The sequence below is a fragment of the Schistocerca gregaria genome, chromosome X (assembly GCF_023897955.1).
Source record: "Schistocerca gregaria isolate iqSchGreg1 chromosome X, iqSchGreg1.2, whole genome shotgun sequence".
In the NCBI taxonomy this organism is placed as follows: Eukaryota; Metazoa; Arthropoda; class Insecta; order Orthoptera; family Acrididae; genus Schistocerca; species Schistocerca gregaria.
Window position 1 is genome coordinate 822,378,310 of NC_064931.1, and position 26,414 is coordinate 822,404,723.

The 26,414-nt window shown below is 39.0% G+C and overlaps 1 protein-coding gene across 3 annotated transcripts in view; it reads left to right on the forward strand.

The window, feature by feature from the left end:
• Positions 1 to 26,414, forward strand: part of LOC126298391 (ATP-dependent helicase brm-like) — a 249,423-nt gene that overhangs the window by 24,850 nt on the left and 198,159 nt on the right. For all 3 annotated transcript variants that reach the window (XM_049989699.1, XM_049989698.1, XM_049989700.1), the window contains exons 3-5: positions 3,222 to 3,359; positions 10,112 to 10,256; positions 25,292 to 25,508. In XM_049989699.1, coding sequence (XP_049845656.1) covers positions 3,222 to 3,359; positions 10,112 to 10,256; positions 25,292 to 25,508 — 500 coding nt within the window. The remainder of the gene's footprint in view (positions 1 to 3,221; positions 3,360 to 10,111; positions 10,257 to 25,291; positions 25,509 to 26,414) is intronic.

The window sequence follows — 26,414 nt, forward strand, 5'->3', positions numbered from 1 at the left end:
CTGTTTTTAGGCAGTTATTGCTAGAAGGCAAAAAGATAACATGAGTAACTAATAAATAAATTTGTGCAACATGTAATTAACATTTGTATTTGTTAACAGTTGAAGCTGCTGTTGGGGGAGGGGTGAGGGGGAGGGAGAGGGAGGATTTTCAGATTTTCTACTTTTCAGTCTACAGTTTGTGGTGGTGCAAATGGCAACAACCATGTTTCACTGGTGGGAGAATGTTGCTGAAATGTTGATAAATGTCTCCTGAAAGACATTTGAAGAAAGATGCAGTACATGTTTGAAGGACCTGTTTAATAAACCTCAAAAACTATCTGTGAGGGTGGAAGCCCCAGATATTCTCCAGCCCTCTTTTCCTGTCATGTAGAGATTGTACGGGTCACTAATTCAATTGCTCATGAGTGTGTTTCTTGCAGTTACTTATGTTTCTATTGCAATTGTAAGTTATTTTGTTCAGAATATTTCACTGCAGTATAACAAGTTGTTTATTACTCCAACTAATATAACAGCAGTAAGAGATTTGATGAAAAAAAAGTTAAGTTTTCAAGAGAAAGCTGGATCAGTTGCAATACTGGAGTAAAACAGGTTGTAAGAAAGCAACACTTCAACACTAGTTCATTTGCATGATGTATCTGCAGGTGACCAAACCCTAAACCTAATGCCAACTTTTGTTGTGCTGTTACATTTCTGCCAGATTGCATCATGGACCTCATTGAGTTAGAGATTATTCTATAGTTGTCAACTTCGCTGACCCTCCAAAACTCCAGTGTTCATCAGTTTTGTGCCTTTACTCAGAAAGGCCTTGCTTTTCCATCACTGGTTGACTGTTGCTAGCTACTGTACATTTGATTCGAAGCTGTTGCCTTCTGGTGGGCATAACACTCATGTTCTCTGTTACATTGTTACTGAAAGTACAGCCACTTCCTGAAAGACATGCAGACATGGAGCCCATGTCTCATCTGTGATGACTATATAATTGATGAGATGTTAAATCATAATCTTCCTTTGGGTGAACTTAAATAGAAGCTTCATGGAATTATATTCTGTAGAAACACATTATAAGTTTGTTTGATTCTGTACGATGATAGAAGCATACTGATATTACCAGTTGCTGTATACTGATGTTATATACATAAGTGTTCTAAAATTAATTTACTTTTGATTATTTCATGGTGGCATAATTTGGTGTACTTGCTATTGAAGAATCCTATTGGTAGCAAGGCCCTCAAAGGCTTCAACAAGTTTTATCTACAGTGTCTTCTCGTTTCGATTTTGTCAATCTGTAAGTGGACAGTCAAATGCAAATGAGACAGAGGGAAAAAAAAGTAAGTAAACTGTTTACAAGTAAACTGTTTACTGTTTCAAAAGTAATTGTCATGACTGATGATACGTTTTTTCCCCTATGAGACAAAATGGTCAGTGGTGTCACGGAAAAATGTTTTTATTTACCAACAGGACCAAGATTGAACCCAGACGTACACTTCTTCGTCCAAAGTAGATAAACAGCCACAAATGTCTTTGTTCAGGACATCGCATGGGGAGATCACTACTGTATAGAATATGTGTGAGAGCTTCCCAGTGAAAAGTTCTGCAGCATACTTGAAACAACCAGAAGTTTTACTGTGAAGCTCTTACACATCCTCTGTACAGTCCTGATTCTTGCCCACACATTTTCGATATTTATGGAGCCCTGAAGAAAGACAGTCATGGCTACCGATTTGCTTTGTACAAAGATGTGCATTTCAGGGTACAATCATGGTTCCATAGTCAGCTGCAAACATTTTTCTGTGAAGGCATTGACGATATTGTCTCAAAAGTGGGATAAATGCGTATTGTAGTCTGTTCATGATGGAGAGGATGAACTTGTAATATGCTTGTATTCAGGTGAATCATAGCTGCTGACACGTGGTCTGTAATCGCAATATGTCATACCTATAAATAGTGCTCCCCAGCTCAGAGCGGTCACTTCAACTGTTGGAACATGAAAGGAGATTAGTGTATCAGAATAGGAACATTCCATTGAACAACATGTTTTCATGGAGCTGGAATACCACAGATTAGAACTTAGTCCTGTGTGGCAACAAGATGCAGTTTTCAAGCCACATTTAATGTTCTGAAAGGACCCAATGCGAAAACCATTTGCAAGCTTTTTGCCAAATTTTAGAAGTCAGGCAGTGTGGCTCATGATTTAATGGAGAATGTTGGCCATAGGCAAACTGTAGTTACTCCTGAAAATGTTGCCACAGTTTCTGGAATGGTTCAGTCTAAGGAAATCTGTCTGAAGAATAGCAGCAGAGACTGGTTTGAAGCATTCCAGCATGCAGAAAATACTTAGACAGTAAGTGCATTACTTTCTGGATGCATCTTGTATGGGATTTTGTAGCTTGTTGGCCGCTTTTCTGGATTAGAGAGAGAGAGAGAGAGAGAGAGAGAGAGAGAGAGAGAGAGAGAGAGAGAGAGAGATGAGAGAGAGATAGAGGGGGGGGGGACACAGAGGGAGAGTACGGGTGGCGGGAGGGAGGGGGGTGGCCAGAAAGCCAGAGCTTTGGAGGCACTAAGCAAATATGCTATTTTTGTAAATCAGTTGATACAGTTCATGTTGTAACAAGACAAGATTGTGGAACAGACAAATACATAATTCTGTGTTTCAGTTGTTCTTTTAGGCAGGCAACTGTGTACCTATTGCGAAAGGTTTTCTCACTTAGGCTGTGCGATGTTTCTCAGTTGCTCCACTTGTCCCCAACGTTCTTACGTCTCTGTTTTCGTACATTGTCCAAATAGGGATAAACACAGTAATATCAAAATAATCAAATTCTGCAACTTTTGTCATACTCCTTCAGTTATTTGTTTGACTCCTGAACAGGGTATTCCAGAGAAGAGTGAAATATATTTGATGTGTAGTAATATGGAGAAGGCAGCTTAAGAATTTTTTTGGAAGGGTGAACTCTGAACAGCACTTCTTATGAGCTACTAACTGGTGCATTGCCATTGTGCCATGGTTGTCATGGAAGTACCATGAGAAGTAATTACTTTTAATTCCTAAAACTTTATTGGAAGATTTATTTGTGAAAAATCAAAAGTGTTATTATTCTGAATTACTAATTTGAGGTGTGGCTGTTGATTACATTTGTGTAAAATTGGTTCTAGTGTTAATGTATTACTGTACTTTCTTTGCTACATCCTTATGCAATCATAACTGCTCTATTGTCATTTAACAGACATACATCGAGAAAATGCAACTGGTACTTGATGGATTAAATGTTGCTATCAGAAGACTGGATGAACTAAGTTTGCAGAATGATGCACGTTACAGCAAATTATTGGATCTCAAAAAACTTGTGGTGGACAGAATAAGTGTAAGTATTTGATGAGAACATTGAACAGTGTTTCTAATAGTGAAATCAACTTAATACATGTCTGGCTAACAAAGAATTTCACTTATTACATATATTTGCTGATCTGGTAAAAATTATTTGAAAATCTTCATAGAAAAAAATGTAGAATGTTATCTATTATGATTTCATACAGTGTGATGCAATTTGATATACAGAATGGATATAAATATTTACAAAATTTGTACTATGTGTAGATGATATGAACTGTCACAGCAGGCATAAATATAATAGTGTGACATGTTTGGTTTATTATTAAAGTTTTTTTGTTCTTTACAATGCACATTCAAGCTGATTTGTTGTTTTGGTGTGTTAAATAACATTAATCATTTTGTGAAAAACTGATTCCGTGTTACAGATATGACGGTGGTTGTGGTAATGAATTATTATGGTGCACATCATATTCTAAATCTCAAGTGTATCTTAAGTCTAGTCAAAATAGTGAAAAATAAAATGTATGTGGTCACCTTTGAAAACATCATGAAAACATGTACTGCTGTTGATGGACATAATAGATAATTCTAATAGATCTGAATCTGTATAAGAAAACACATAGCAGTATTAAAAAAAATCAGTGTAACACCAAAGCTCACGTTGATTCAGAGGAGCATTCTCAGAAAGATTTAAACCAGTCGGAGTTTGTCAAATAGACAGCTTCCCTTTGATTTTATTTGTAATGGATAAGAGTTCATAGTTGTTAAATTAAGTATTAAAATGTAGACTCAACCACCTTTCATCAAGCAAAAGCCCTATAAGAAACATGGTTTGAAGGAGAAAGCTTCATTGACGAATTATTATACAAGGACCTATAAAGATAAAAATCTAAAAATATTATAATTTCATGTTCACTTCTCTTCTGTCATTGTCTTCCTAAAATGTGGTTCCACATTATGTGTCCAGTCAATTTATTTTATTTACTGTACAAATGATGTGGACACACATTTTAAGAAGATATGTTTACAAGAGAAGTGACCACCTTCATTATTTGAGTAGATTCTTTTATAATAATTCTTATGATGACAGCTTGCTTGTTTGAAACGCCTCATGTTTAGTGCTTTGGTATTGTGAAAGGTGGTCGAGCCTCCATTTTAAGGTAGATAGCATCTCCCTTCTACTCTTTAATGAAGTGTTAGAAATTATCAGAAGGAGCTGGACAAAAGAACATTTTTCAACTCTGCTCTACCTGAACACACGTGGGGGAGATTCATTAGGAACTGCTATGCATTTGCTGATAACTTACTATTCCCACTTCCACATCAGTAATCTTTAAGCCACCATGTATGTTGTGTGGTAGAAGGTATGTGATATGGAGTGCACACAATCAATTTGGACTGTACCTCCTGTGCACGGGTCATGGCAGGGGAAAGGACAAAGATAGTGGTGACCATTGGGAACAGAGTGGTTCAGTTGGGGAGAATAAGTCCAGCATGTAATGCTTATCCACAAACATCTGTTGCCTGTGTCACAGAACTTTGAAGCTACATTTGGTATGTCTGCAAAGATAATTTGACAAATACAGATGTCTAAAATCTTTATTCTCTGACCAGATTCCTGGGGCGGAGAGGAATGATGGTGGTGGGGGGTGAAGATACTGGTATACCAGAAACCTAACTTGTGCATTAGAGATTGTAATGCTGAAGTAATGACTTCAGTGTTGAGTATTCTTTGTGTCCTGTAAATTGTGCATCAGTCTCTTGACTATCTATTCATCAAAATCACTTAAATGTAAAAAGTTTGGCATCTTTCTTGGAGTAGATAAGCTGTGGGAGGCACCTGTACCTACAAGTAATAGGTTCTTTCAATAAAATTAAAATTTGAGCTCCTGTGATTTTGAGAGTAATCCTTTACATGATGGAAATCACCTTAGATGCAACAACTCCCATTGTTGAACATTGCTCTGACACTTTTATGCTGAATAATGAAAACTATGTTAATAAATGTTACATTTCTTTTAGGCATTTGCTTTCCTCATAGCTACTGTGGGCATATTTGTGTGGTTGTTTGATCTTAAACAGCTTTGTAAGCTCCTTGTAGATACCTGACTGCTGTGCCTCATTCCAATGACAAGAGGGAATACTTGAATATAAATAAAAAATTTAATTATTTCTCCCCTCCTTCATATAAAGTACACAATGTTTACACACATAAACATGTCACATAGGTATCACAATCACATGACTATCCAGTATAACATAACAAACTATTATTACCCTGCCACAATATGTGGTGTCTACACAATATATTATTATTAATATAGAATTTTCTTAACTCCTTCCACATAAGAATTATCACCGTCCAGTCAAAAATGATTTTTAATTTCTTAAATATATTGGTTCAAAATCAAGTACTTTAATTGGTTTAGATGGTTTTGTTTTTCAATTCAAGGGCATGCAATGCCTTTCTCCTAGACTACTACATTCACAGTTCTCAACCTGCACCACACTGACACTAGTTTCAAGCCCTACAGCTACACATATGTACTCCACAAAGAACTGTACAGTGCATAGAGGAAGGTACCCCATACCATTATTAGCAATTTTATGCCCTGTTGTTCTTGTTTATGAAGTGAGGGAAAGAATGACAGTCTGTGTGCCCCGGCACATACTTTGACCATTCTCGTATTGTTCTTGTGATCCCCCATCTCACAAAATCTTCATAGTTTCTTTAAATTTACCCGACAGGGTTTGGCAAGAACACTGTTGCCTTTCCTCCAAAGATTTGCATTGAAGTTCCATGACAATATGTGTTACATTTATGTATTGGTTGTGTTCATGTGTCTCAATTCTAGCACTGAATCACAAAATTTGTGTAATGGAGTCAAAATTCTGGATCAGTATGTGGAATTGGCTACTCTAGAGTGTTGTATTACAGATGCACTGCTCTTTCACAGCGCCCATCCAACAGATCGAAGTTTTCTATTTTCCCTCCTACATATTATTCTTGTCTTTTTCCCCATTTCATATCATTTCTTAGTTTTACCGCTAAATATTTAAATGACAGTCTCCAGAAATTGACCACTAAATATTATTATTGGATACTGTCATGTTCCTTTTCTTTTTATGGGCATTATATTTCATTTGTTCACACTTAAAGAGAGCATCCCTTCATTACACCCAGTGTAAATTCTTGTAAAGCTGTTTTTCATTTACTTACAGTCATCAAATGACAATACTTTGCAGTATGTAGCTGCATTGTTGGTGAACCCCTGAAGGTGGTGCACAGTTTCCTATCTGAAGGTGCGAATAAATTTACTGTGGTAATAAAGAGCACATTATTTGTCTACATATTTGGACGCACCTGTCCCATAGTGTTGCTCTCTGTAACAATGCCATAGCATGCACTGTGAATCAGAACTTGAAGACATGGTCTATCCACTTACATGTCATTTTTCTGAATGTGTTGTAGCTTTTTGCAATCATGTTCTCATACCCCAGAGGTGTGTTGGTATAACCCTGTAGAACATTAGAAGGCCTGTTATACTTTGTTAGGAGAAACACAATATAACTTCAGTTTCTGATGAACTTACTCTGTTGAGTATAACTTACTGGTTTTTATTAGTAAAATATTATTTGACCAAAGCATGTATCAGTGATTGTCACCACCGCTACGCTAAAATTAATTATGTTGAAAATTTGATCCAAACTTAAACCTTACAACACGGTAGTTTAGTAGTCTGAAGGCCTGACGAACATTAAGACGTAACTGTTTGTTTTATGCTGTTACAGTTCACAAAACTGTTACAAAAATTTACATAAATGTCAATTTTACAATTTGTAAGTACTTGACTAAGTCAGTGGCATAATAAGGCCAGTCAGTCCAGGCTGAAAAATGTCGTATGTGGAAAATAATTTGTGCAGCCACAAATTTTTATCCAGTGGTGGATGGGAGTGGCATGAACAACATACTAGAAATCCTTACTGGTGGGGGCCAAAGGTGGGAGAGGGGTTGCGTTTGAAGGTCACTTGTGTATGCTTTTACTTGAAAACCATGACCTCTAGTGACACTGTATAGCAGTAAAAAATTTAATTACATTAAATTTCCTACAAAAAGGCGCTGTTCATTTTTTCCTATAAGAGTAACAGTTTTTGGATAGCGAGCAAGAAAACATGAAACTCTTGCATGTGGTTTTTGAAGAACAGATATAACATTGTGGGTTGCATTAAAGGACATTGGTTGGTGCAGCTGAATAACTGTATACAAGAACACACTGTGGCAATGGGACAGCTATTTCAAGGAACAGAAACTGAAATGGACACATTTCCACTTACAATTGATTAAGGTACACAAAAATATCACATTTACACTCAAACATGAAGATCATAACAAAGTAAACTTTCTAGAGTGCGAAATCAAAACAGGTGGATGAGTGCACTTATTCAGCATCTTCCAGGAAAAAAGAACTACAGGCTGCGTAATTCCCACTAGTTCTTGCCATCCAGAAATGCATAAGGAAGAATATTTTCGAATTTGGATAGAGTGACTAATAAAATATTCACTTGCTAAAGACAATGTAACAACTGAGCTAAAACCACTAAGATAAATGGCAAAAAGCAATGGTTACAATCCCACTAAATAACAGATAGCATTACTGTGGCTAAGTCACATGATAATCAAAGAGCTCATTTCACCTTCATACCGTATGTGAGAAAAATTTAAGATAAAATCAAATTTCGTTAAAAAAAAAACACTGAGAAAAGCTTCCGAACACACAGCACAGTATGATCACTAATTTGCCATTCCCTAGAACGGTACTGTAAATTCACCTGTTCAGGTCTTTTTAGTTAACATATGATAGCTCTGAGAGAATACGTATATGGCAGACATGAGATATGCTGGGAGCAAGAAGTTTAATTCTTTGAAATGTATGCCTCTTCATCCCTGGTATGGGTCAAGCTCCTTAGTCTAATGGGCCACTAAAAATCGGTAACTTTTCTAGGTCTCCTCCTTCGTAGTGATACTTTTACTGATGCATTGGTTCTCACTAAACACCTTGTGACAGTAATGGCAACCATCTTCTTACCTAGCTGTCTTCCAAAAGTGTTGAAGACCTCCCTCTATCCTTTAATCCTTGTAACCTTGAATTATTTAGTGAACCTTTTATTGACAGGGAACTGCTTGAGGCTCTTGACTTGCTGCACCAATGGCCACAAGCCCCGGTTTGATACCCAACATATGATTGTATCACAAACTGTTTTATATTCCTGGGAACCACAGCTGTTGAAAGGCATGATGTTAGGAAGAACTATGCTTACGGCTGGTAAAATTGTTATTTATCAAAACAGGAATGGTTTCGTGGTTTGAAGCCCTGCATCATAAGGTGAACTGCATCACCTGATGATGCTGCTCAAAACTACTGGTCATGTATTAATAAACAACAATTTTACCAGCTGTAAGCTGAGTTCATCCTAACATCATATGATTGTAACTCATATTCAGGGTCTTCAGCAATATTTGACTAGAAGATGTTTTCCCTTCACAATGCCGAATTCTCGAATCGTGGGGTCATCCCCCCCACCCCTCCCCCTTGCCACCCACCTCATCCCATGTGTAGTTTTTGAGAGAGAGAATCCACAACAACTGTCCACAAGTTGGAAATAGAAATCTGAAAATCTGATAGGTTTCTTCTAAATGTCAACATAAGGCATATGATACTGTGTGGCGCCATCACATTTTACTTACTCGCCGTGACTGGGCTTTCAAGGCTCCCTATTGCTTTTTCTCTCTCCAATTGTTTAGTGTGAAGAGTTAGTTTATAGCTCAGCTCCCCGTGGATTAAGGGAAACAGTGTCCCTCAGGGCTGTATGCTGACTGTTGCACTCTACCTTATCAGTATCAACAGGCTATTGACCTCATTCGAACCAGTAGTTGCCCATGCACTATATGTTGACAACTTCTGCATTTGGTATAGCTTCCAATCTGTAGTAGCCTTGGCTGAATGCCAGCTTTAAGGAGCAATCTGCCTTTTCTCTGGCCTGCAGATTTGCTTGACCCATTTACTCTTATGTCTCATGCAGTTAGTTTTCATCTCTGGCATAAGTATTGCTTTCTGTCTCTTCGTTTTATCACTTGTAAGTACTATCACAAGTTGATCATATTTATGGTTGATTTCACATACTGCCAATGTACTATCCCATGAAGAAAGGACTGATGACATCACTTTTTAGTTCTATAACAACCAACCAACCAACCACCTGAAATAATCTGAAGTATGAGGAAATGGAAGAAAGGCACTGTATGTTTGACACACTACCAAATTTAATTAATTTGACAGATAAATAGGTTGACTTGTGACATTTTAAAAGTAGGTTGTTTCACACATACGTTAGTATATTCATCTCATCGAATTGCAGCAAACACATTTAATGTCTTAGTGATTTACTGTATGTTTACTGTGACATTTTTGTTCTTGTGGTACGAAGATGATGATGATATTTTTATCTTTCTGTTTACCTTGAAAACGATTGGTAGACAACATTGTACATTAGTGATGGTCAGCATGAAGAATGTTACGTTCTGAGTATTTGTAATCTGCCTTGGAAATAGCAATTTTGTTGTTCCATTTTTCATGTTGTTTCCATACCAAACTCACTGGATTTAAAAGATGAATGAGAATCATTATCTTATCTACTCTGAAAGCTTAAGTATGTTGGGACATTGCTTTTTGTTATTTACTCAGTTACATGTAAAGTAGTGTAATATAAATAATAACTTTCAAGGAAGAGCAGCAGAAGCAGTTCCAATACAACACTAATCAGTTGTATCAGTTACGGATGCAGATCATGGCCTACCGTATGCTGTCTCGCAACTTACCTCTACCAACACATGTTGTCTCGGGTATACAGACTCCTCAGCTGGGTGCAGGTGAGTAAAACATTGTCTGTTTTTAATGTAGTTCTTTATATTAACTATAATGTGTTGCCAGCACATTGTATTTTACAGGAGAACAGGCTCTGTTGTCCAGTTGTGGTGATCTGGATGCTTGTTTGACCACTTGGATGCATTGATCATCTCCAACCAGTACTATTAGTTTGAAGCAGATATGAGAGATTTTTTTATTGCTACCTCCCCTGTTTCTTTGTTATATTCCACTGAATCCTTAGTTTTATCAGGTAGAGAAATTATATTTATAGTTCAATTGTGTAGCTATGGGCTATCTAGTTTTTTGTCAATTTAAGACTAATTGACAATGATGTGCAAGCGATACAGTGTTTTCTATATTAACATGTAGAATTTATTAGCATGTTATGCAGGCAAAATTTGAGTAATTGCTTTATTTTGTTACATTTTGTACTATACAAATATTAAAAACTAATGGCATGGTGATTTGGCTGCATTCATACATCTATTTCCCATTTTATTCAGTATTAATGTTCAGTTCAGGTATTACTGTTCAATAAAATCATTTCGGTAATCTAGAATTTGCATGGTGGACATAATACGGCTTCACAGTATACCTCAGGTTCTTTACATGTGTAGTAATATAACTTCCTTATTTCAGATGGCTCAGTGCTCATGCTTAACACTTACGGCCTTAGAAGTAGCTGCTGTTACCTGCAGATTGGTTAAAATCTTTTTTCTTTTAAGTTATAATTTCTGCATATAATGTCAGCATATTTCGTGTTTATTGGACTTTCTACTTTAAACAGATAAATTGTGGCATTGCTAGTGTTGAATACACATATAACAGTTCCAATCAATAGTATTTATTGCAGTAAAAAAATGAAAAAGAATTCCAGTATTTATATACGTAAGCAAACATAACCTTTCTGATTAAGTTTGTTTGTAATTCCTATGCAGATGGACACACACAACCCAAAATCAAAGTGAATGGGTGTTATTAGAGTACGATTAAAGATACAATAGAAAGTATACAAAGGCTCACTTGATTCATCAAGTGCTTCATTTTGTTTCAATCCATCAGGTCCTGTGTACACAGTTAAGCCATGAACTTTGTCCACATTGGTCCAATCACCTTCAAAGTCACTTCTGTTCCTTTTTCTGCTTTGAATAGGCATAGATTTAGAAGATAAAATATGCTCAGATTCATTTCCTAATGTATCTGCAGGAGAATATTTGATATCAGCAAAATCCTTGGAAATAATATGATAAACATATGCTGCAATTCAACTTCAAACAGATCTTGATGTACAACTGTTCTCAGCTGATGTATAATCTGAACCCTCACCAAATACTCAATTTTCATCATCTGAAGACTCATCAAGGACTCAAGAAAGCACACAAAATGCATGAATCAAAGAGAACTCTAGTGCCAGATAAAGCCTACAAAGCAGGTGACAATACCAAAGGTTTCAGTAATGATGAATGTTTACAGTAAAGCTGCTGCTGCTAGTTTTTAAAACTACAAAGCTTGTAGAACGAACACACTTTGTGGGTGTTTTAAATATACATATGATGCCATGGAAAACTGTCAAAATGGGTGTGACATAATATTACACCACCAAACATTCTTACTTTCTGTTGTTGCCGTAATATTATATCAGCCACACAGTAAGTCTTATACAATAGAAACCTTCAAATGCCTGTAAATTGTTAAACCACAGGGGCATTGACCAGCATGGTTGAATATAGCTTGCCTGTCAATGGCACTGTTTTTGTTAGCTGCTTTTCATTTATCTATGGCACACTTTGACATTTTGCTCAGACAGACCTATGCTAACTACACTGATAAATGAATTTTTATTTCATTTGTATTGCTCTCTTTCTGAAGACATTACACTATCAAAACAGGTTTCTGCAGGAACAACTAAAGTCAGGTACTTCTGACTTCATTTCCAGTTGGTAGATGGTTACGCAATTATGTAGTATGATACTATGCAGTGCGTACATTTTCTCTACTGAAACCAGGTTGTATTGTGGTAAGTTTGTAAAATGCTTTGCACTTCCAGTATAATGGAAGCCTTTTATTCCACATGGTAAATGGCAGATATGATCTTCTGTTATGGTCTGGCAAATGGAAGCAACCCTCTGCCATTTCCCATGTGGCATTATAGACTTCAATTGTGCTGGTAAATCCAAAGATATAACTATAATGTAAAAGCATGACACATCCTTATCTCAACACAATCTGGTTCCGTTAGAACTGATTTGTGGATTGCAATTACCCAGAGCTGTAAATACAGTTTACAGTAACAACACTGAACAGATGTTTACTGCATGCTTTATCTGTGGACAGAAACAGAGGAATGTGTGGGCATTTGTTTCGTGCAGCCTGTAAGTTGTTCATAATATTGAAGTGTTTGAGTAGAAGAGATGTGCTTCACAATAGTGAAGATGAACCACATCATGTCCTGAGTGTGGGTTTTGTCAGGGATTGAGTGAAAAGGGTTCATGCTACAGGCTACTCAGTTGGTTGATCAAACTGCTGAAAAGCAGACATGATTGTCTGACATAGGTTTCTTATATGGCTATTGAATTCATCGTAAGCCTTTCATTGGCTTCTCATGACATATTGTAGTTCCTGCCACAAGCCACTCTCTTTTCCTCTGTACAGCTTTTTTTTCTAATGTGGATGTAGGAGATGGGAGGCTGATGAAGAGAATAAGCACTCAAAAGGAATAATTAACCTTGAAGCTTATTCTGAATCTTGAGTACAAATTAACCTCCCTAGCTGAGGTGCCTTCATGCAAAAGTCAAATCCTTGTACAGAGAGAGTGACTAACACTGTCCTGTCTACAAACTGAAACCCTCGTCTGAATCTTTGTTTACCTTTTCCCTTGGCCCCTACTAGTCCCAGACATGAAGCAGTGTCTAAGGCTTCACATCACTTACTGGCTATATTCATTCATTATTCTTCAGTTATCCTTCAGATGCCATTTGGAGCAGTTAAGAAGTCTGTCTGTCTGTGGTTATTGAATTTGTCGTAAGCTTTTCATTGGCTTCTCATGACGTATTGTAGACCTCACCACAAGCCCTTCTCTTCTACAGCATGTGTTCTCTGTCTTGTAGTTATTGCCTAAAGACCTTGTCTCATTAATTCTGTTACCTAATTTATTTTTGTTGTCTTAAGGCCTTCGCTTTGATAATTCTGTCAAATAACCTATCTCTATAGAACTCCCAAGCCACTACCTGTAGCCCTTCTGGCTTCTGCCAGAGAAAAATTTTGTCTTTACTATAACGTACTTCGTACTTTCAGTATTTTTCATAGGACTTGTTGTTATAAGAATATTGGACAAGTACTCGGAGCTCTCAAAGTATACATTTTAGGGCCAATATTTACTAAACAGTTTTGTTTTGGCCCGTAGTGCCACATCTCTGAATATGGGATACTCTTTCAACACCCTTTTGAGTGTGTGTGTGTGTGTGTGTGTGTGTGTGTGTGTGTGTGTGTGTGTGTGTTTGTTTGTTACCATTTCTAATTTCAAGATGGGCCATTGACAGAAGTGCGCACACACACTATGACCTGTTTGTAGAACAAAAATCTCCTTTGTAAAATTAAACTGAATTTTGCAAATAGAGATTTTGCGAAACTCGGTTTCCTCTGTTCATTTATGAGATCTCGAGTGCTGTAGATAATGATGTCCAGTTTGATGCAGTCGTTATGGCTTGGCACGACATACTTTCAGTGCCTGATGTGGTAGTTACTTCACAGCTGGTGGCATTCCTGGATCACTGGCCACCTTCCACATTACAGTGGCCTTGCAGCAACCTGACATGCAGGGTGAGATGATGGCAGGATCATCCTCATGTTTAATACCCATTAGGTAACTGTCAAGGTCACCAACTGCCACTCATTCACTGGGACCTAAGGTTCAAGGCGCTCACCCCATTCCCCAGTACTATGGTTTCAACCTGCGACATAACCAAGCTTTGCTGCCATAGTCACCAGCTGCATTCATCCCTAATGACTCAGTGTCAGCAGCACTAACATAGTACTATCACAGCCTGGACTGAGCACCACAGAGCAACCTTGCTTTTGTATGAGCCAAAGGTCAGTCTTACATCTCCGGCAATGTATATGAAAGCTTGTGGTTAATGAAGAGTTCAGCACAGCTGTTGGTGTCTTACTGATGGGTTCTCATTCTCCACAACCACTGATTGAACCTGGAATACGTAGGTGGGAATTAACCATGGCATCCTGATGGCAAAAGAATGGCTTCTCACCCCTGCAGTAATGAGTTTACTAAACCCAACCTCGACACAGTGTTCCTTGAGTTACATAAAGTGTTTGATACAGTTTCTTACTGTTGCTTACTAAACGAAATAATAGCTTAGTGAGTATCTGACCAGGTGTATGATTGTATTTGACAGATGTGATGGTAAGTTTAGGTTACCCCAAAAGAGTGTGTTAATGTTTACAAGGTGCATCACCAAAGTCAGAACAAATTTAAATTTCCCCTACATTGTTCTTCCATCAGAGGCAATTACTGGCATTTTGCTCTATCAATTACTAGTAGTTAACAGTTGAAGGGTGAAGATGTTGAAATGAAATGCAGAATATGATAAAAGATTTGAAATTATTGAAGACCATTGTCCTGGGTGCTGAACATCAGACATAATTTGCTCCTTTAAATACATGAAATCCATAGTTTGTTGTTATGTCAAAAATTTGGCTTTAGTACACTCAAATATTCCAGTGTTCCAGTGAAGAAGGTTCAGCATTGATATAGGAGAATCCAAGTCAATCATGGTGATCATTGCTGAAGTTTCTAGGTGTAAGTGGGCAAGCAACCCATAGAATTTCTAAGGAGGATCTTCAAAACAAATCCTATGTTTTCTGAGACTAATAGGGCAAAACAATGAGTCTTAGTTCTTTGGCTGTTGGAAAATGGTGATGTCAGACAAATCTGATTCTTTCCTGACGAAGATTTTTGCGGTAGGCACAAAAATCAACCAGAGGATGACTGGTGCCTCATACATAATCCAGAGGATGTTCCCATTGTTGCCAGAAACAAATTTCGTGCCACTCTTCACTTTCTAAGTATTGTATCCGAAGAGTTGCATATGGTGCACCAACATAGAAAACTACAAATAAAGTTTCATAAAAGAAGTTTATTTAAATGTTATTTTTTAGTAAAACTGGGGATGGAAACTGACATCGCGAACATTTCAGCAAGGCAGTGCACGTGCCTTGTGAACCATTTAAAATTATTTGTTTGAGAAATTTGTTAACATCGAATATAGACCTAAGTGGTAGTAAGTATTTTTTGAATGTGTCTGTCTGTAGTGTAGTCATGTATGGAAGTGAAACATGAACAATAAACAGTTTAGATGAGAAAAGAATGGAAATTTTAGAAATCTGGTGCTACAGAAGTCTGGGTGGTTTATGTAACTAATGAGTGGGTACTGAATGGATTTGGGGAGACAAGAAATTTGTGGCATGAATTGACTACAAGAAGGGACCACTTGATAATTCACATTCTGAAACATCAATGGATCACCGCTTTAGTATTGGAGAGAAGTGTGTGCGTATGCATGTGCGCATGGGTGCGTTATGTTGTATGGGGTGAGGGGTAAAAATCGTAGAGGGAGGCAAAGAGATGAATATAGTAAGCCGATTCAGAAGGATATAGGGTGCAATAATTCTTTGGAGATGAGGCTTGTATAGGATAGAGTAGCATGGAGAGTTGCAGTAAACCAGTCTTTAAACTGAAGACAACAACAACAAAAAAGAAACTATTTCAGAGTGTATACGACCCGGGAGATCTGGGAAAAACTCAGGAATTTTTTCGTCTGGGAGAAAATCGGGAAAAACCCAGGAATTTTTTAGAATTCTGGGAATTTTACATTGCTTTAATTAACAATTAAATTTTTTGATTTTGACTGGTAAGAACCAACACTCTAATGAAGGATGTTACTGTATCCTGCTTCTGCAGAATAATGCTTCCGCAACAAAACATGCACGAGAAGGGGGGGGGGGGGGGGGAGATGAAAATAAAACTTAAGTCACAAAGGGAATGCACCATATACAGCAACAAAACACCGTGCTCATACAAGTGTCTGCCAACCAAAGTGTGTCAAAGGCTTTAGGAAGAATATGCAGTGCTTCCTAACAAAAAATTTTCTCCGATGAGTGTGACTTGACAGCTGTTTATATTAGATTCATATGAGCAGTTGCGGGCGGGCTCATGCGCATGCACAGTTGAGTCACATATTAGTAGTACCTTCTCCCGCCTCTGGCTACAGATGTGTGGCTGGGTGCCACTATGTAAATTGCTCCGGTTCGGAAATATCGTAGATCTGGGGCTGATTCACAGAGCAGTCTGAGTTGTAGTGGGGAGGTGGGTAGTCTCCATGTGACCTGTGTTCACATTTAGTGATTTTGCTGTTTCCTCTTCGTTTATTCCTCTCACATTAAAAGAAAACAAAACTGATTTCTGTAGCCGGGAGCTACCAAATGAATTAGAATACATTCGAATAATTATGGAAGGCTAAAACGTATTTTTAGTTTCAGGTTTTATTTCCACTTTTCTGGCAGTCAAGCATTAATCCCCTTCCAGAACAATGAAGTTATTTTTGTCGGTTTGCTAAAGAGATTTGGCTTTTATTAATCTTTTGCACTGAGGCAGTCAATTTAATTTCACACTGTTGGCTAGTTTCAACTTTGCTGCATTTCAAATGCACGTTTTCCATCTTCTAGCTCGTATGGCATTATGCCATAATAAAAAACCAAACATGAGATAATATAGTAGTGGTACTCAAGAAAATTTACATCCGAATCTGCAAATACAATTGTGCACTTTAAGCCGAATCATGCATTTTAGGATGGTTCATGAAATTCCGATGCTCTTGAAGTATCGTTTGATGTCTTGTTTCTTTTATGACACAGTGCGAAATCTTTTAATGTTTTACACGTACGAACATGCGGCCTTCCTGCGTCATCGTAGCTGCACAGGCGCAGTAATGTCTGTTATCTGGCGCTCTCTAACAACTGCTGAAACAAACCATTTCTAACAGGTCACCGGAAAATATTGCTAATGGTGGTTTGAAAAGTGTTACTTTAAAAGTAATTTCGTTTTACACAAGATGAACTATGTGCAAGAATGTACGATGAATTTCTTAAATCGCAGAGCGTTTGACTCTCATTTAAAAATCAACACTTCGAGGACGACCATCTAGAAGAATTTCGAGCCCAGAAGATCAGACATTTACATCGTTAATAAAAATTTTACTGGCACATTTGTGTGATTTATCTTAAAGTGTAACACGCGCAAAGAGATGAGCATTATATGTGGAAGCTGAGCTTCTCTTGCAGCTTATTAATCTTCGAGAGCAATATTATTTGTGAAAGCTTTGTTTTTCTTGTAGCAACACTATGTATATTAATTTAAACCACTAACTTTTCTTTTTTGTGTGTTTGTGCTACTTAAGAGTGATCTTGCTATTGGTTGACTAAATCACGTGTCTTATGCTGTCATCAGCTGGCAAGATCACGTGACATGACCTATGACTGGCTTACAAAAGTGCATCGCAGTCTCAATTTCATTGCTTCGGAAAGTAACCTGCAGCATTTGGTGGAATTCGAATTTATACCTCCGTAACGCGAAAAATTGCAGCGTACATGTTGCTGCACATCAAAGATCTTTCCAAAATGTGTTTTTTTTCCCCCCTGGGTTTCATTTTATGAAGTACCGGCAAATTCTACGTCTGTATAGAAAACCATAAACATTCTAAGGATTGATAAGTTTTACAGTGCCGAGGAAAAGTATACTGTCACTTAAGACGGAAAAATTGTATTTTCACCTGGGAGAAAGTGTTTTTTTCAACCCGGAAAAATCTGGGAATTTTTTTCCTAGTCTATGTATACACCCTGTGTTAAATTTTTCTTGATTTTGGATATACATTCAGAATAAATGATGATGTGGAAAATGTTGAAACTCAGTGGGGCTGTTTGCGGACAATGCTGTTGTTGGTAGGAAGGTTAAAACATTGGAAGACTGTAGTGAAATGCAGGAAGAATTGCACAGGATTGATGACTGGTGCAGGGACTCAAAGTTAAGCCTGAACATAATAAATGTAAAATACTGTATGGGAGTGGGCAAAGAGATCCACTACCACTAGGTTGAGATTCATTGGAAGAATCTTACAGAAATGTAAAAACAACTGGTGTGTGAAACTTGTTTGATCATTGTGTATTGCTCATCGGTTGGGACCATTATAAGGCTGCGTTAATAGGAAGGGGGGAGGGGAGGGGAGGGTGGAGGGGGGGGGGAGAGAGAGAGAGCACAGATTTGCTCAGCAGGCTCCAATGCAGACACTAAAAGAGAGGTGTTGTGCATAACTGATCACTGAGGAATTTACTGCTGAAATGAGCTTTTTAAGAATATCCAGGAAACATAATTATTTCTTCACAACTATGTCTTAAAAAACAATCGCAATGAGAAAATCTGAAAAAGTAGAGGTCATATGGAGGCTTACCCAAAGTTTTTATAAAGAAGGTCCACAGTAGCTGCATTGTAATTATCAGTCTTTATTTCACAACAGATCTGTTATAGCTTCCGTTGGTATTTTCAAGTAATGGGTGAATACAGTGTTGGTGAGATCATTAATGTACATGACTACACCTTGCATGTTTGGTTCATTGGGTATCGGTACTTAGATCTAGGTGAACTTGAAATCTATATTACATCAAGAGTAAACTGTCATGATACTGACAGTGTTCAGTTGCTGAGAAAATTACATAGTTGTAATATTTCTTATGCAGTGAATGTTTTGACAGTAATTTGGCAGTTGTCTTACTGTGATGATACATGTTTACAGAGTATAAGAAAATAACAGTGATGATATTACCACTGGTTTGATTTTGACATAGGTTGTCTGTGGTTGTAGTGTGTTATTTATTATTAGTTTTATCCTTCTCATGTATATGTATATCAGTAAAGTTTTCTAGGTTATAATTTATGCTTAAATTCTGCATGTTATTTACTATGTCTTGTGGATAGTTTCTCGTGTGTATATAAATTTCTGATTCTTTAAGAATGTTCATAGTGGGACCTTTTTTATCCTATGTGGTATTTGCAATGCATTTTCAATTTTATTGACCATGTGGTGGTGGTTTTTCAGATGAAAGAGGAAGCTCATTTGATTGTTGTAAGTATTTCTGACGTGGTATTTGAATTGGATGGTAAAATTCCATCCTGTTTGACCGATGTAGAAGTTATTGCAGTTGCTACACATGATTTTTTTAATACACTCCTGGAAATGGAAAAAAGAACACATTGACACCGGTGTGTCAGACCCACCATACTTGCTCCGGACACTGCGAGAGGGCTGTACAAGCAATGATCACACGCACGGCACAGCGGACACACCAGGAACCGCGGTGTTGTCCGTCGAATGGCGCTAGCTGCGCATCATTTGTGCACCGCCGCCGTCAGTGTCAGCCAGTTTGCCGTGGCATAAGGAGCTCCATCTCAATCTTTAACACTGGTAGCATGCCGCGATAGCGTGGACGTGAACCGTATGTGCAGTTGACGGACTTTGAGCGAGGGCATATAGTGGGCATGCGGGAGTCCGTGTGGACGTACCGCCGAATTGCTCAACACGTGGCACGTACTTCGATGCGAGATGCCTTTAATAGGTTCCACAACGAAACATTGTCTCGAAATTTGGTAGAAAATCCAAAGAAATTCTGGTCGTATGTAAAGTACACAAGCGGCAAGACGCAGTCAATACCTTCGCTGCGCAGTGCGGATGGTACTGTTATCGACGACTCTGCCGCTAAAGCGGAGTTATTGAACGCAGTTTTCCGAAATTCCTTCACCAGGGAAGATGAATGGAATATTCCAGAATTTGAAACACGAACATCTGCTAGCATGAGTTTCTTAGAAGTAGATACCTTAGGGGTTGCGAAGCAACTCAAATCGCTTGATACGGGCAAGTCTTCAGTTCCAGATTGTATACCGATTAGGTTCCTTTCAGATTACACTGATACTATAGCTCCCTACTTAGCACTCATATACAACCGCTCGCTCACCGATAGATCTGTACCTACAGATTGGAAAATTGCGCAGGTCGCACCAGTGTTCAAGAAGGGTAGTAGGAGTAATCCATTTAACTACAGACCTATATCATTGACGTCGGTTTGCAGTAGGGTTTTGGAGCATATACTGTATTCAAACATTATGAATCACCTCAAAGGGAACGATCTATTGACACGTAATCAGCATGGCTTCAGAAAACATCGCTCTTGTGCAACGCAGCTAGCTCTTTATTCGCACGAAGTAATGGCCGCTATCGACAGGGGATCTCAAGTTGATTCCGTATTTCTAGATTTCCGGAAAGCTTTTGACACCGTTCCTCATAAGTGACTTCTAATCAAGCTGCGGAGCTATGGGGTATCGTCTCAGTTGTGCGACTAGATTCGTGATTTCCTGTCAGGAAGGTCGCAGTTTGTAGTAATAGACGGCAAATCATCGAGTAAAACTGAAGTGATATCAGGTGTTCCCCAGGGAAGCGTCCTGGGACCTCTACTGTTCCTGATCTATATAAATGACCTGGGTGACAATCTGAGCAGTTCTCTTAGGTTGTTCGCATATGATGCTGTAATTTACCGTCTAGTAAGGTCATCCGAAGACCAGTATCAGTTGCAAAGCGATTTAGAAAAGATTGCTGTATGGTGTGTCAGGTGGCAGTTGACGCTAAATAACGAAAAGTGTGAGATGATCCACATGAGTTCCAAAAGAAATCCGTTGGAATTCGATTACTCGATAAATAGTACAATTCTCAAGGCTGTCAATTCAACTAAGTACCTGGGTGTTAAAATTACGAACAACTTCAGTTGGAAGGACCACATAGATAATATTGTCAGGAAGGCGAGCCAAAGGTTGCGTTTCATTGGCAGGACACTCAGAAGATGCAACAAGTCCACTAAAGAGACAGCTTACACTACACTCGTTCGTCCTCTGTTAGAATATTGCTGCGCGGTGTGGGATCCTTACCAGGTGGGATTGACGGAGGACATCGAAAGGGTGCAAAAAAGGGCAGCTCGTTTTGTATTATCACGTTATAGGGGAGAGAGTGTGGCAGATATGATACACGAGTTGGGATGGAAGTCATTACAGCATAGACGTTTTTCGTCGCGGCGAGACCTTTTTACGAAATTTCAGTCGCCAACTTTCTCTTCCGAATGCGAAAATATTTTGTTTAGCCCAACCTACATAGGTAGGAATGATCATCAAAATAAAATAAGAGAAATCAGAGCTCGAACAGAAAGGTTTAGGTGTTCGTTTTTCCCGCTCGCTGTTCGGGAGTGGAATAGTAGAGAGATAGTATGATTGTGGTTCGATGAACCCTCTGCCAAGCACTTAAATGTGAATTGCAGAGTAGTCATGTAGATGTAGATGTAGATGTAGATGTCTCCACAGTACATCGATGTTGTCGCCAGTGGTCGGCGGAAGGTGCACGTGCCCGTCGACCTGGGACCGGACTGCAGCGACGCACGGATGCACGCCAAGACCGTAGGATCCTACACAGTGCCGTAGGGGACCGCCCCGCCACTTCCCAGCAAATTAGGGACACTGTTACTCCTGGGGTATCGGTGAGGACCATTCGCAACCGTCTCCACGAAGCTGGGCTACGGTCCCGCACACCGTTAGGCCATCTTCCGCTCACGCCCCAACATCGTGCAGCCCGCCTCCAGTGGTGTCGCGACAGGCGTGAATGGAGGGACGAATGGAGACGTGTCGTCTTCAGCGATGAGTCGCTTCTGCCTTGGTGCCAATGATGGTGGTATGCGTGTTTGGCGCCGTGCAGGTGAGCGCCACAATCAGGACTGCATACGACCGAGGCACACAGGGCCAACACCCGGCATCATGGTGTGGGGAGCGATCTCCTACACTGGCCGTACACCTCTGGTGATCGTCGAGGGGACACTGAATAGTGCACGGTACATCCAAACCGTCATCGAACCCATCGTTCTACCATTCCTAGACCGGCAAGGGAACTTGCTGTTCCAACAGGACATTGCACGTCCGCATGTATCCCGTGCCACTCAACGTGCTCTAGAAGGTGTAAGTCAACTACCCTGGCCAGCAAGATCTCTGGATCTGTCCCCCATTGAGCATGTTTGGGACTGGATGAAGCGTCGTCTCACGCGGTCTGCACGTCCAGCACGAATGCTGGTCCAACTGAGGCGCCAGGTGGAAATGGCATGGCAAGCCGTTCCACAGGACTACATCCAGCATCTCTACGATCGTCTCCATGGGAGAATAGCAGCCTGCATTGCTGCGAAAGGTGGATATACACTGTACTAGTGCCGACATTGTGCATGCTCTGTTGCCTGTGTCAATGTGCCTGTGGTTCTGTCAGTGTGATCATGTGATGTACCTGACCTCAGGAATGTGTCAATAAAGTTTCCCCTTCCTGGGACAATGAATTCACGGTGTTCTTATTTCAATTTCCAGGAGTGTATATGTAGATATGTAATTTTATTCTAGGTGGTTGATAATATGAAAGGCTAGCAGTATATTTGCGATTCTGAACAATACATTTATTTAGTTGTATATTTGACCTAGGTAAGCAGCCAGTGTACACTTTTGTGTTATGTATTATGTACATAAATGATCTCATCAACATTGTATTTGCAGATTACATGAAAATGACAGTGAAAGCCAAAACAGATCATTTGTAAAATAAAGACTGATAATTACATTGCAGCTGTTCTGGACCTTCTTTATCATAATTTGATTATCTGGTGTATACTGTGCTACAGGCCCAAATGAACAAAACATTTCCCACAATAGTTTTTCTCAACACACTGTTTGGGAGTGGAACAAAGAAGGTGGTAAAAGAACAGCAGTACCCATGGCACATTGAGCAGTACATACTTCCAGGCATCAGAGATTGTGGATAATAGTACTCCCTAAAAGAAAGGAAAACTAGCAACAGATTGTGTTCCATTCAATGTCTTAATTTGGGGAACAAATTATCCAGTTTATGTTGACCTGTCTGTGAAGTGATGAGCGCAGTGTACTAAAAGTGCCATATGGATGTTTGTACTAGTTAAGTACAATTAATATGTAACGAAGACTTAACTAATCAAAAGTTGTAATATTCTGTCACATGCATGTTGGTATTGTGTAAATTTAGATGAAAACATTTTAGTGGAGGTAAGAAGCCTTATGGGGAAGGTATGTGGATTTATATCTACTGTGCATGCTGGAGGCACTGTAGACCAAAATTAGTGACTTTGTTCTATTCTACTCACGTCTGAAGTACAGTAAAAATAATGTCTCTCTACTTCGATGCACACTCCAGTGTCTTATATTTACATTAATCATATGTGGTATATGCCATACAGGGAGTAAATCTGGTGCACCATCCATGATGCCAGTTTCCTACTTTTAGTCAAGGGTGTTTGCTTTTTTTCCCTTAAGATAACCCATGTTGACTTTCAATGAAGATGTGTTATCTTAACAAAAAAAGGCATATCATTTACTCCAGTGTTGGCCAAGTGTCTTGTCTTATGAGATACTGGAAGGAATATAGGTAACCATGTACCATATAACTGAGAGATTGAGTACTGGGCAGATCCATAAAGAAAGGCTGAAACCATTGTTAAGCATCGAGTGAGGTGAGGCAGTGGTTAGCACACTGGACTCCCATTCGGGAGGATGGCAGTTCAAATCCGCATCCGGCCATCCTGATTAGGTTTTCCTTGATTTCTCTAAATCGCTTCAGGCAAATGCCAGGATGGTTCCTTTGAAAGGGCATGGCCAACTTCCTTCCCCATCATTCCCTAATCCGATGGGACTGATGACCTCACTGTTTTCGTCCCCACTCCCAAATAAACCCAATCCAATGCATTGTTAAGCTTTAGAACAATGTCCTTACTTGTAGCCCTCACACACACACACACACACACACACACACACACACACACACACACACACACACACACTCTAGATGGAGCGAGATAGGTTGTTTCAGGAGCAGCATGGCTGGGGGGGGGGGGGGGAGATAAAATAAGATAAGATAAGGAGAGCACAGGCCGAGGAAGCTGCATGTGGCACACATGGAAGTAGAGGAATGGGGTGGAGTGAGAGAGAGGGAAGGGTAGAACACAGGAAAAAAGACTGTGTAGAAAGCAGTTTGGGTATAGCTTAATGGAGTGGTGTGAGAATCGTAGTGGAAGGGGGAGATCTGGGTCTTAGGTAGGCTGTGAAATGAGTAATTTTCATCTTCACAGTTCAGTGGTGGTGGTGGGGGTGGGGGTGGTGGTGGTGGTGGTGGTGGTGGAAGGGGGAAGATAAGAGTGTGGGAGGAGGGGGAATGGAAAACGGACGACACTTGTTGTGAAGCTGCCAGTGAAGTCAAGCATGTTGGGTTCAGTACATTAGTGTTATCTTTGTCCTTGACCACAGATTGTAGTCTTTCATTCTGGCTGACAGGTGTTTGGTGCTCATAAACACATTAAAAGCTCTACAGACGTTACACCTCAATTGGTGCATGACATTAAAACCTTCACTAGTGGCCTTTCTACCACTGGGAGTTCACTGGAGTGTCCACTACTAGTGGGGACATGAATCTACATTGCTGGTTACAAGATGTGCCACTTTTGATGCCTCCTATGAAGAAATATCTGTATATCACCTAATTTTCTGAACATAAGGATATGTATATTTAGTCGTTGTTGATATCCTTCCCTTTCTTTGTCCAATCTGAGCAAGTGGTTCATCTCTAAACGCCCAAAAACTGACTCAAAACTTCCTGCCTATATATGTCTTTTAGCAGTATTTGTTGCAGTTCTTAAGTGTAGGGTAAATGTTGCCTGAAATTTTATGTAAATTTTAAAATGTAGTCATTATTTTTGTCATAAAGTTTTGTTGTATACGCCATAATTGTGATTTTGTGACTGTGTGTGTGTGTGTGTGTGTGTGTGTGTGTGTGTGTGTGTGTGTAGTGTTACTGTTAAGCATTATGTTGGTTGATTATCACAGGTACTACGTCTACACCTTTAAGCTCACAAGCTTCAAGTAGTTTTGGACCAGTTGCTGGGCCCAGCCATGTTCAGTGTGCTGATGTTACCAGCACTAACACTAATACTGGTGCTGCATCATCCATTCCACAGCAACCACAAATACAAAATCGTATTACTCCTGTTTCAAGGCCGTCAAAATTACCACCTGAACTTTTAACAGCTGAGCGTGAACGCAGGTTAGTTGAATCCTTTTGTAAAGCAATCATCATTACGTTATACGAAATTGCGAAGCCTTGCACTTGTAACCCTAATTTAGTGTAAGGCAGCAAAATACAATTTGTTTAAATATCTACTGAGAATGTTTCAGTGAGTGATAGTTTTACTTTGTGCACGATGTATAAATAATTCATAACATTATCATTTTTCAGAATTGTATAGACTACTTTGGAGAACCAGTGAATACTACAAATTATATTAACATGTCTCCCCCCCCTCCCCCCCCTTCCCCATTTTTTATTTCTCTCTGTTGTGCATATGTGCATATCTTAAATTATTAGACAGTGATTTTGAGAATTGGTTAGAGAAGGTATTTTGCACAGTAAACTTTTCTGCCTGCAGCTGTTCATACATTTTACAAGAAAATGAATGGAGGAGAATGTATGAGAAAATGTTATAGATAATGTTAAACCTCTGAGAATTTCAGCCCAATTGAGACTTAACAGTGAATTGAAATTAGTCACAATAGTACAATTAAATCGCTCTGATATATAGTTGCAGTAAATAGAAGTAACATGGCAAGACTTCATTTTCTTGAGATTGAAAAGGAAATATTGCATTACATCTTGATTCTACCTCCTCATATTCATTGTATATACTGCACATCTTGGATCTGAACACCAGAATCCTCAGAACAACCCATATTTTGAAGTGATGTTAGGGTGTAACAGTTGGAGCAAAAACAGAGCTAACTACTATGATTTTGTAAGGTATTTGTACTTGTCTGCCATGTAGATATAAAATTACGAAGGGGTTGAATGGTTGGCCAGTATACCTTCAGTAGGTGAAACTCCAGTATTGTTAACAGGCAAATTTAAAAGTAAAAACACTAGTTCTAGCTTTCAGAACTATTAGTTCCTTCCTCA